The sequence below is a fragment of the Parus major genome, chromosome 1, assembly GCF_001522545.3.
Source record: "Parus major isolate Abel chromosome 1, Parus_major1.1, whole genome shotgun sequence".
NCBI classification, from domain to species: domain Eukaryota; kingdom Metazoa; phylum Chordata; class Aves; order Passeriformes; family Paridae; genus Parus; species Parus major.
The window spans coordinates 939,972-952,257 of record NC_031768.1 but is presented as its reverse complement, the minus strand read 5'-3'; the positions used below and the strand labels follow the sequence as shown (position 1 = coordinate 952,257).

Sequence of the window (12,286 nt, the reverse complement as noted above, 5' to 3'; positions counted from 1 at the left end):
TCAAATCCTGCAGCTCCTGAGGATCAGCTCCTGCAGCTCCTTTCTCAGTCTGGGGCTTCACTCCTCCCTGTGCCTGCCAGTGCTGCTCCTCACTCCCTCCAAGGCCCACATTTCCTTTGTTTGCAGGTGCTGCAGGACAGTTTGGGGCAGTGCTGTGGGGCTGTCCCTGTGCCCTGTGTCCTGTTCCTGTCCCTGCTGTGCTGGGAGGGCTGTCCCAGGGCTCGGGAGCTGCCGCTGGAGCTGTCGGTGCCCTGCGGGCGCGCATCAGAACCAACCTGTGCTTTTCTCGCCCGTAGGTCTCGGGGGCATTGCCAACATGCCATCCCTCTCCACTGTGGCCACAGTGCCCATGGCATCCATCCCAGTCGTGGGGATGTCCCCCCCACTGGTGTCCTCTGTCCCCGCCGCCGTCCCTCCCCTGGCTAACGGAGCTCCTGCTGTCATCCAGCCCCTGCCTGCTTTCGCTCACCCCGGTACGCTGCTCTCACTCTCTGTCTCCTGCTCCTAACAGCTCCCCTGCATTTCCTTGGGACACATGGAATTAGCCACTCTGAGTGATGCCTTTGGGGAAGGACTGTGCTTTGCTTTAGCCCACTTGGCACACTTGGAGAAGAGCTAAAGGAAGGAATGTGGACGTGGCCTCCCGCAGGAGTCCCTCGTGGTGAGAAGATAAAACAGCACTCGGAGAAATGAACTTGCCAGGAAACTGTTGCCTGGAAATTGGGCCTCTCCTGTCTCTTTATAGCTACTGAAGTACTGCTGTTTGTTAGGGTGACTCTAATACTGAGCTACATACGGTTTCTAACATGTACCAAAATGTAATTTGGTATCAACAGGGTTTCCACAAAGCTGTGGAAGTAAAAAGATACGAGGGAAGTGCCCTTGTGTTTCCCCCTGTCCTGCTGGACTCTGTGACCTTTATATTGTTAAAAAAGTTCCCATCAGACCCACAGTGCCTGTACTTGATGTAGGAGCTGAATGAATGTCATGGGAATAGCAATAAATCCCTGTTTTCTCTCTTCCCAGCCACTTTGCCAAAGAGTTCTTCCTTCAGCCGCTCGGGGCCGGGAGCTCAGCTCAATGCAAAGCTGCAAAAGGCACAATCCTTCGACGTGGCCAGGTGGGGCTGGGGCAGGGAGGGACAGCCAGGGGGGGTTGGGTCCCCAGGGCTGGGAAAACTTCCCTTTCCCAAGGTGCTTGTCTGAAATAATAGTTCTGGCAGAAATCAGTTCCTGCAGAGGTACCACTTCAGCATTCTGTGGGGTGCTGTGGCTTTACAGGGAATGCTCCAGGAGCAGGGAATCATGGAAATAAAATAATAACTACTAACAGCTCTGACATCTTCACTTGATTTTTGGAACAGCATTTGCTTCTATAAACAAAACCTGCATCGTGCACAGACTCTCCTGCTACTGTGAAAACAAGACAAGTAATACATTATTTAAAATTAGCAACTCCAGGGTAATTGCCAAAAGCAAAATATTTAATAGGTCTCATATTTTAAATGTACTCCACATCACTGTTTCTTTTATATTCTTAAAATTCTGTGTGAAAAGTCACTTAAAGGCTTTTAGATTATTCCAAGGCCTAGAAAAATGTGTGGTTGGGCATTTTTAAAAATGGTTGTAACAAAATAGAACTTCCTTAGAGGAGATGAGAGAGGGATTTCCCAAAGTCCTTGTAAATCATCTGTCTCACAGATCTATGGCAGGTTCTTTATGGCACAGGTTTTTTACAGGAGGAAAATGGCTTGGGACACAATTAAATGATCTGGTTTTATTTTCATTTCCTTCTGCAGGCTTGTGTATTGCCCTGCTATTAGACAAGTGACACTATTCAGTATTGGCAAATAATTAAAAATCTTTCAAAGCAATTAATTTTATCTCTGAAATCTAAACCAGCCAGGAACAGAATAGGGATGTTCTGATATAATTTGTGTGTAACACAGAAGTTAAAATGTATGGAACCCCCAATTCCAGCAAAACTGAGGAGGAATTCCTCTGAGTAAAAATTAAATATTTAACCTTTTTTCTTATTTCCATTATTGAAAATAAGATTATTATAAGATATTATCCAGCTTGTTTTTGCTTTGCTCCCATGAAGGGTATTATTAAAGCTCAAGAGTTTGGAAATCAAAAATAGAAATAGAGATACTGGTTTGTGTCTTGTCATGTGAGAGTGGTTTATAAGGTCAAAAAAAGGACAAAGTTTGAATGTGCCTAAAGGCAGAAAAACTCTGCTCATTGTTTTTCAGAATTAAGACTTCTCAGCCATCAAGCCTGGGAAATTAGAGCTGCAAATCAGCTCAGCCTGCAATGGGAATGAACTAAAACTGGGAATATAAAAGGGCCCAGTGAGCTCTATGAGAACTCGTTCCCTTATGAGAAACTTTACATTCAAATGTGGCTTTTTCACACCTTTTTTTTTTTACATTTCCAGTATATTTTACATTTCTTTTCCTTCATCAGCTCTATTTGGCTAAGAGAAACAGTTAAAGACAGGGTAAAATGTTATTCTGCATTTCCTGTTACATGTTTAGGTAAGAGCTTGTAGCTCCTCTGAACAACTTAGGTTCCTTCATTCTCTGCCAGTAAAGAAAAAAGCAAAACTCTTAGGAAAAAAATTATCTTCCAAGAGACTGAATTGTGATAAATGTTTGCAAACAAGAGGTCAAACCTGTGGTGGTTTCAGGAATATCTGGGAATATTAGATCTTGGAATCTTTGAATAGTTTGGGGTGGGAGGGACCTCAAATCCCACCCATTCCCAGCCCTGCCATGGCAGGGACCCCTCCCACTGTCCCAGGAGCTCCCAATGTCCAGCCTGGCCTTGGGCACTGCCAGGGATCCAGGGGCAGCCCCAGCTGCTCTGGGACACCTCAGTACCTCCCCACCCTCACGGCACAACTGGGGAAAAGAACATTTTCAGATATAAAACTTGATCTCAGTGCAGCACTTCAGCCTCTTGTGAGGGGGCTGAGGGCCTGGCCCAGGAATTCCAGAGCAGCTGGGGCTGCCCCTGGATCCCTGGCAGTGCCCAAGGCCAGGCTGGACATTGGGAGCTCCTGGGACAGTGGGAGGTGTCCCTGCCATGGCTGGGGGGCTCTGGAGGGGCTCTGAGCTCCCTCCAGCCCAAACCCTACTGTGATTTTTGACTCTGTGATTGTTGCCATTGCCTTCCTGAGATGGAATTTCCAATTCTCCCTGTTCTCCCTGCTGTCCTTGCAGCTCTCCTGCCGTGGCAGAGTGGGCTGTGCCTCAGTCCTCACGGCTCAAGTACCGGCAGCTCTTCAACAGCCACGACAAAACCATGAGTGGACACTTGACAGGTACTGGCACAGCTTCTGTTGTCTCCTTGTTTCCAGCTGTAAGAGCCAATTTCATGCCACTGAGGGTGTTCACAGAGAAGAGACACATCAGTGTTTTCCTGTTTGAATCTCCCAGGTGCTTAATGGTCTTGTTTAGAAGCAAATATTCATTGCAGCTGGGATCATTTTATCACCACCTTTCCTTTATTTTCTGCCAAGTTGACCCTGGGAAATGTTTCTGGAAAAGGGTCCAGTGAGCTCTGTGAAAGCTCATGCAGCCATTTCCAGTGCTTGGTTCAGGCTCTGCTGGGAGCAGTGTCCAGCTCCAGGGAGAGACTGGTCTGGCTTGATTTCACCAGTTCTGTGCATGGCTCTGGTTTAGAGCTTTCTTGGGTTTTAATCTGAGTGATTTGGCTGCCCCTGGATCCCTGGCAGTGCCCAAGGCCAGGCTGGACATTGGGAGCTCCTGGGACAGTGGGAGGTGGCCATGGCAGGGCTGGGAATGAAATGGGCTCTGAGGTCCCTCCCAGCCCAGCCCAGTCTGGGATTCTGCAGAAGTGAAGTGTTTTTTCTTGGTTATTTGGGGGAGCCAAGTTCCTGCTGGTCACATTTCTTGCTAATTTTGTTGATATTTGTTTCCCTTTTAGGTCCCCAGGCAAGAACGATTCTTATGCAGTCAAGTTTACCCCAGGCTCAGCTGGCTACAATATGGTAAAATAAATGTTTCCATTTCCAACAAAACAGATTCTCCTGAAACCTCTGCACTGGAGTCCCTGGGGTTTTCTCCATTTTCAGTCCCACTGATAAATCACACGTTGCTCTTTGTCATGTGTAACTTTATAAACAAAACCTTCACTTCTATGCCTTTATTAATATTATTCCACAAGAGCACCAGGAGCATCTTTTGTGTGATGTTTTGGAAGTTGGGGGTCAGTGCTGGGTTTTTAGGCAGAGCAGATGTTCCTGTGCCTTCCACATCCCCTGACAGAACACCAGGGAAACATTTACCTTTGCACAGGTGGCAGAACAGGAATCTTCACCCAAACCACACTTTCTGTGAGGTTTCTCTGCCTTTTCCATGGCTTTGGGAGGGCTGATTTCCCAAGGGCTGGACTTAGAGACCTTTACAATAATGGATTTTAAAAGGATTTGTCTCAGCTTCCCTTTTTCCTTCCAACTTGTTGTTTGCTGAACTTTATTATGTTTTTATTGCCCCATGGAAAGTTGTTCCTAATTAACTTCTGTCCTTTAGGAGTGTTTGCTTGAGAAGCATTGGAGCTGGCCCAGGGGCTCAGTGTGAGGATGGCAGTGGTGCAGTCACTCTGACAAGGCCATTCAGCTCCACTTGTTCTCTTTGCAAAGCACTGGGAGTTGTGTTATAAATTAAAAACCACTCTTTCCTTCTCTGTTTCCTAACAAAGGGATAAAAACAAACCAACCCAGTCCCCCAGCAGATGATTAACCAAGAAATGCTCTGCTTTTGGCAGCCTTGGAGTGCTTGTGTGGGCAGGCAGCTGCCACCAGCTCGCTCCAGGAGCTGCAGACAGGACTTGCTGAGCTGGGGACATTGACAGCTGCCAATGCACTGAGATAAGGAGGGGATATTGCAGCTCTTGCTGGTCCTTTCCTGAGCCCTGCTGGGGGTTCTGCTGCTGTCTGGGCTGAGGTTTGTCAGCCTGTGCTGGGGCTGAAATCCCTGACTCAGACACTCAGAGGGAGGAGTTGGTGCTCAGCCTCTGGGCTGTCCTGGGAGTTCTAACCCAGCTATCTGCCAGCTGATCAGCAGTTCCTGTGCATGGCACATTCCCAAGCTCCTGGCTTCTTCCTGTGCTCCAGCCTGAGGAGTTAATTCAGTGTCACAGGTGTGGGTCGAGTGATGGTCTCCCAAATTTGAATCCCATCAGCAAATTCCTGTGCCTTGGGACTTCAAAAGAATTTATCACTTATTTCACTTTGATTTTCACAGTATCTTGGGAGATTTTCCTACATGATTAGAGTGCAGCATGCTGGAGAAACAAATCCTGAGCTGGGAGGGACCCCCAGGATCCCCCAGTGCCCCCCTGCCCTGCCCAGACCCCCCAACAAGCCCAGCCTGGGCATCCCTGGATGCTCCTGGAGCTGTGGCAGCCTCGGGGCCGTGCCCATTCCCTGGGGAGCCTGGGCAGTGCCAGCAGCCTCTGGGGAAAGAAGAGCCTTGCCCTAAAAGCCAACCTAAATCCCTGCTGGGCCAGCTGCAGCCGCTCCCTGCTGCTGTCCCTGGCTGTTAATTTAATCCAACACCAACTTTAGCAGCAGTAAAAGCATTTTGTGCCTCTGTTGGAGCTTTGCTTTGGGCCATCCAGAGACATTACTCCATCATTTTTAATATGTGCATAATGCCAGGGTGGGTTGGTGCTTGTCAGGACTGCAACATCAGTGGCTTTGATTTCACTGCCAGTGGGAGCCCTGGAATGTGAGACAGGAGCCTCCAGGGACGAAGGAGACCAAACCTAAAAGTTCTGCCAAACACCTGAGCTGGATTTTTGGATGTTCAGGAGAGCTCCAGTGGTTAAAGCTCCTTCTCTGGCACGTGCTCCAGGCAGCATTCAGAGCAGGTGAAGGAGAAGTGGCTGCAAGGCTGGATTTCAGGCAGACAGCCATGAAAAATGGGGGAAATAGGGGTTGGCTTTTCATTTCTTTAGCAAAAGCAGAGTAGTGTGGAAAAAATAGTGAAAAAATGGAATTAATTTAGAACTGTATGTGTTGAAACAATGCCTTTGAACAGTGTTTTTTAATATTTCATAATTTCCTTGCTTTGCCCCTTCCCTTTAACAAGGAATCTCTCTGACATTGATCAAGATGGGAAGCTGACAGCTGAGGAGTTTATCCTGGCTATGCACCTCATTGATGTAGCAATGTCTGGTCAGCCACTGCCACCTGCCCTGCCCCCTGAGTACATCCCACCTTCCTTCAGGTAACTGCTCATCCCTTGGGAATCTCACTCCTGGGTTTTGTATTTCCTTTGGGATGGTTCTGTGAGAGCCAAGAGCAGAACACTGAGCCCTCACCTTCTGCCTGTAAGGACAGGGTTTGGGTGGGTGTTTATGCTCTCCAAACTTGCTCAGTCTGGCCATAGAAATCTAGATTTAACTTCAGGTTTATCCTCCTGTGGAGCAGTTGGAATGTCTTGGAATTCCAGTGTGGATTTGCACTGCACCAAATCCAGACCTATTTTGCTACAGCTGAGTCTGGGAACAGTGGGGTCACTCATCACTTCTCTTGCTCCATTTCACTTCTTTGTGGAAAAATAGAAGGGAGGGCAGCAACAGCAAGGGAAATAAGTGTTTTTATACCATGTTTTTCAGGTATCCTCCTAAAGATTCCCAGGTTTTGTGTATTCCACCTGGGATCTTGCTTTTAGCTTGACTATAATGGGCTCTGCCTCTGTCTCTGCTATTTTTGCTGTAGTTTAAGTCAGCATTTCCCCAAACCCAGACTTCCTGGGGAAAAATCTTCCCCCAAGTGAGAGATCTTGGGGACAGGGTTAAACCATCTGGAAGCAGAATTTGGAACTGGGGTTCTCAGCTCCTGGGATCCTGGAAAACCCTGTTCTCCTGAGGCAATGCCTGAGTGAGACCCTCTGGGCAGCACTGAACGAACCCCAAGTACCATTAAACATTACATCATTGCATTTAATTTGATCTCATCATTAAATCAGAAATAATTTGGGTAGGCCTGGGTTCTGTTAAGCACCTGTAATTGCTGTTTCCTTGGCAGAAGAGTCCGCTCTGGCAGTGGAGTTTCTGCTGCCAGTTCAGTGTCTGTAGACCAAAGGTTACCAGAAGAACCAGCATTGGAAGAAGAACAGCAGCAACTGGAAAAGAAATTACCAGGTGAGCAAGGGAAAACAGGATAAATAAATATTTGAATATTTAGTGTGCTGTTTTCAGAGGAGTTTTCCTATCAGGTCACAGCCTGGGAGGTTACATGGGCTGACTGAGAAATGTTATTTTTCCAGAGCAGTTTGGGACAGGTCAGAGGCACATTGCTGGGTCCAGTTCATTCCTGTGCCTGATCCTTGGGGTTGGAGGCACTGGAGGTGGGAAGAGCCTTCAGGCTCCTGCACTCCCCAGCCCTTTGCAGCCCTGGCACAGGGAATTGCAAGGAAAAATTCCTGCTGCCTCCATCCTCTGGCTTAGGTGGAGCAAAGCTTGGCTGATCACAAATCTGTGAAAGATCCCAGTATTCCCACAGAGACCTTCCAGTTTCCTTGGAGTCTGTGTAACAGTGTGGGGCTTACTACAGATTTCAGCAGTTCCAGGAAAAGAGCTAAAGGAAGAGGGAATTGGCAGCTGGAAAGGGGTACAAACTGGAAAAGAAGAATTCAGCTGGTTCAGCAGATGTTGGGCACGTGTCCAGCTGTGCACATGTGGAAGGCAGTGTGGACTTCCCCTGGCCTTGCATCCCAAAAATGCCCAAGCTGGCCACACAAAGGAGAGAGATCTGGGCTTTGGGCTGTGGGAATGGGACACAGAGGGTATGAAAAGGATCAGAAGGGGAAGTGAAAGAATCATTTGGAGGGAGGGGAAGGAGGGGCAGTGCCTGGGACTGCAGAGGGTGTGCTGGAAGCGAGGCTGTTCTTTTAGGACAGTAGGTGGTGAGGATGTGGATCTGCAGGAATCCAGACTTCCTGGCCTCAGCTGCTCAAGAACCTAAACCATTTCTCTTCCTGACAGTAATGAGTAATCTGAGGAGAACAGCAACTTTAAATTAGTTCTGGTCATTTACATAATGGCCTTTTGATGATGTCAGCAGATGAATTCTTTTTTCTGCACTAATGGGAGCGTTGGCTCTTGGACTGCTGCTATTATCCAATGTACAGAGGAATTCCAGATCCACGTCCTCATGGAGGATCAGCTGGTTTGTCTAAATTATCCCCACTTGCTGAGCTTTGTGGAGAAAGCTGGGGGCCTGAGGAATGGGAATGGAAATTCCCTCCTTGGTTTGCTGAGGATGTGGCTTTGAGGGGCTCAGCAATGTCAGTGCTAATGCTGAACCCCAGGCTGGCCTGTGGAGCTGTTATCCCTGGTGGGGAGGTGCATCCTCTCCTGCTGGAAGGTTGATTCACAGTGCTAGGATTCCTTTGGGTTTCTGTGTTTGGTTTGTTTTGAGACCCGTGGCAGAGCATAACTGTCCTTTGGTCCCGTGTTTCCCTGCACAAAGTGACGTTTGAGGACAAGAAACGGGAGAACTTTGAGCGGGGTAACCTGGAGCTGGAGAAGCGCAGGCAGGCACTGCTGGAGCAGCAGCGCAAGGAGCAGGAGCGGCTGGCCCAGCTGGAGAGGGCTGAGCAGGAGAGGAAGGAGCGAGAGCGGCAGGAGCAGGAGCGCAAGCGGCAGCTGGAGCTGGAGAAACAGCTGGAGAAACAGCGGGAGCTGGAGCGGCAGCGCGAGGAGGAGAGGAGGAAGGAAATTGAGAGGAGAGAGGTAAGGCAGGGCAGCACAGGGAGGGGTTGTGCCCTGGCCTGGGGGGATCCAGGCATGTGCCAGGCACTCAGTGTGCTGCTGCCAGGGTGGGGAGCAAACTCTTAAAGCAGGAGCTCAAATTTCTGGGGTGTTAAAGGCAAGGAAGGGGTGGCTTTTGCTTCATTTGTCCTGTGAAATGAATGGATGAGACATTGACAGCTAGGACAACACCCTCCTGACCTCTCACTCCTTTAATAACAATTATTATTATTGTTATTATTATTGTTATTATTGTTATTATTATTATTATTATTACTACTACTACTATTATTATTTTTGATGTTAAGAGGTGCGCGAATGAATGAAGAAAAACTTTTTGGCATTTTGTGATTTTCATTTCACAAAGTCCCAGAATAGTTTGGGTTGGGAGGGACCTTAAAGATCCTCCATTTCCAACCCTCTGCCATGGGCAGGGGTAGCACCATCCAACCTGGCCTTCAGTTTGTTAAAGGAGACACACCCTGGTTAACCCAAAAATCTCCTTTTTTCTCCCATTGCCAAGCCACAATAGGTTCAGCACAGAAACACTTGGCTGTCATTTGCAAAGCTACAGAAGGTCTAAAGTTGGAGGTTGGCAAGAGATTTAAATGTGTCCTGGAGAGTTCTCCCAGTCCTAGTATTAAACAACCTGTTAAATCAGCAAACTGGATCTTGGGAAACAGGAAAACAGAGAGGTTTTCTGTTCAGTCACCTCTGCTGTGCAGGAAAGCATTGCAACCACCAAGCAATCTGTGTGTGCAGAGCACAGAGCAGCACTCACCTTGTACCAGAGTTCTAAGTGACTATCACAACATGAATATTTGAAATTCCAGATGTTTCTTTCTGAATCTGCAGGCTGCCAAACGGGAGCTGGAGAGGCAGAGGCAGCTGGAGTGGGAGCGCAACCGGCGGCAGGAGCTGCTGAACCAGAGGAACAAGGAGCAGGAGGACATCGTGGTGCTGAAGGCAAAGAAGAAAACCCTGGAATTTGAACTGGAAGCTCTTGTGAGTGGTGATGGCACAGCTCAAACACATGAGCACAGCGTGGTGGTGACTGTGCCCTGGCTGTGTTTGTTTTCTAGAATTTCTCTTTTAAATATGGAATAAAAGTAGCTTTTAGATCCAGATTTGCACAATCAAACATTTAAAAAAATTCACATTATAGAATAGATATTTTTTCTTTTTGTTTTTAAAGAATGATAAGAGAAATCAGTTGGAGGGGAAGCTTCAGGATATCAGGTGTCGGCTGTCGACCCAAAGACAAGAAATTGAAAGTACAAATAAATCCAGAGAGCTCAGAATTGCAGAAATCACCCATTTGCAGCAGCAGCTACAGGTGAGAAAACATTCTCTCATTTTATTCTTAGCCTTGAATCTTGACCTCCTCAAAAACATCAATACCCTGAGCAAACCTGGAATGAGCTGTTCCTCACACTTAAAGGATCACTGTAGACAATTAGTCATTCCTGTAAATTAATGTCCTTCCTTAATTTAGTGTCTAGGAACTGCTTCCTACACTTGAAGGTTTGTCTGGGATTATCCCTTCATCCTCCTGCTGTGGGGAGCAGGAAATGCTTTGGCTGCAGGTGTTGTTGGGGATCAGGAGAAGGAAATTGTCCTGTGTAAATTTTGCTGTTTGTGTGCTGGGGGAAAGAACTGATTGCAGTGAAGTGGCTTGTTGATGTTTTCTTTTAATTATAAAAAATAATGAACTTTCAGAATGGAAGTTCCCAGTGAAAGTTGTTGATCCATTTACCTTTCTTATTGATGTAAAATTCTGTCCCATCAGAGCTGGAGCTGAGCAGGTGTCTGCCTTTAGTGAAAGAATATTCCTTGTTGTTTGTAAGGGTTTTTCAATGGGCTGTAGTAGTTAATTTAGGAATTCTTCTCTTTATTCAATACTTTACAGGGCTTGAAATTAATTCTTGGCTGGTCATGGGGGCTCTCAGTGTGTTTGTACCACTACAAAAAATCTCACGCTTATGGAGCTGAGGTGTAAAACTTAATCCTGCTCTTCCATCCCAGCTTCACTCCTGCTTTCCCAGGCACTTGTTCTCCTGGGTCCTGGGCTTTGGGGTGGTTTGGCAGCAATAGCTGTGTGGTGATGTCTGCTCTCATTGATCTCCACCACTGATATTTCTTAGTGTCACTTGAGGTGTTTTTATCCCAATTGTGATCCTAGAAAATGTCATTACTTAGGAGGAAAGAACACATTTTGTCTAGGGAGAAACTTGGAGCTTTTTCCCAAAAAACCATTTTTTTTTTTTTTCAAATATCCTGTAAATTTTCTTATCTCATCTGTAGAGGACAGACTAAAGATGTAAATGAGTTTTAAAAAAGGATATTTTCATCCTTTAAACTCTCAAATAGGTTAAAAAGTCTATATTGTCATTTTCTTTGTAGGGTGATAAATCTTCATTGTAAGGACTTTAGTTTAATACATCTGACACTTCCTGTGGGAAGATGAGTTAATTCAAAGCAGTAATTATTCTTCAGCCCATTAATTAGTTCCAAGCTGCAGTTTGATTTAACCTGTGGAAGGAGTGGTGTCCCAGTTAATCCTGGTGATGAGGAGCTGTGCCAGTTGCAGGGGTGCTCAGAAGGATCCTGCTCTCCCAGCACCTGGGCAGGGTTTGAAACACGTTTGTGCTGGGTGGGGCTTGCTCAGTTCCTGCAGGGATCACTGAGCTCCTTGCTGAGCTTTGAAAAGAGAATTTTCACTTGTGCAAGGGGCAGGAACTGGGTTTTGATTTCCATTTGGGACATTACTCAACTCTTGACCATTTCTTGTTGCACCAATTTCCAGAGCTTCTGATGCTGTTAATTTCTTTCATGTGTTCCTTCAGTACAAGGAAGGGATGTGGGATCCATGTGGCTGTTCTTGGCTAGATGCTTATTCCATGGTTGTCTGTGCTTTCAGCAAACAGGACTTGACCTTCCTGATCCCTTGGCATTCTCTGTCCTTACACACTCCCCAAACTATTCGTGTATTGAGTAATCTGGGATGTTTGGAAGTGTTCTGGCCTTTACAAACAAAGCAGCTGATGTTGTGATCACATCCCACCCTCAAATGCTGTCCTGTGGTGCTTTTTGTACTTGGAGAAGGAGAACTTCTGCTTGATGTTGATGTCCATTCTGCTGCTTGGTTGATCTGCAGTGTTGTCAGAATCACAGAAACACAGAGGGGTTGGGTTTGGAAGGGACCTTAGAGCTCATCCACCCCCTGCCATGGGCAGGGAACCTCCCACCACAGCAAGCTTATATATTGTGTATATTGCAGTTTCCCAGTAGTCCCAGAATGGAATCATGGAATGTCCTGAGCTGGAGGGACCCCCAGGATCCCCCAGTGCCCCCCTGCCCTGCCCAGACCCCCCAACAAGCCCAGCCTGGGCATCCCTGGATGCTCCTGGAGCTGTGGCAGCCTCGGGGCCGTGCCCATTCCCTGGGGAGCCTGGGCAGTGCCAGCAGCCTCTGGGGAAAGAAGAGCCTTGCCCTAA

At 47.2% G+C, this 12,286-nt stretch overlaps 1 protein-coding gene across 6 annotated transcripts in view; it reads left to right on the top strand.

Annotated features, from left to right (window-relative positions):
- ITSN1 (intersectin 1) overlaps positions 1–12,286 on the top strand; it is a 98,370-nt gene that overhangs the window by 35,599 nt on the left and 50,485 nt on the right. For 4 of the 6 annotated variants that reach the window (XM_033517186.1, XM_015618743.3, XM_033517202.1 and 1 more), the window contains exons 6-14: positions 297–473; positions 1,027–1,120; positions 3,227–3,327; positions 3,954–4,017; positions 6,122–6,259; positions 7,063–7,178; positions 8,509–8,771; positions 9,645–9,794; positions 9,985–10,125. In XM_033517186.1, the coding sequence (XP_033373077.1) occupies positions 297–473; positions 1,027–1,120; positions 3,227–3,327; positions 3,954–4,017; positions 6,122–6,259; positions 7,063–7,178; positions 8,509–8,771; positions 9,645–9,794; positions 9,985–10,125 (1,244 nt within the window). The remainder of the gene's footprint in view (positions 1–296; positions 474–1,026; positions 1,121–3,226; positions 3,328–3,953; positions 4,018–6,121; positions 6,260–7,062; positions 7,179–8,508; positions 8,772–9,644; positions 9,795–9,984; positions 10,126–12,286) is intronic. The other 2 variants (XM_033517237.1, XM_033517254.1) reach the window with 2 other exon arrangements.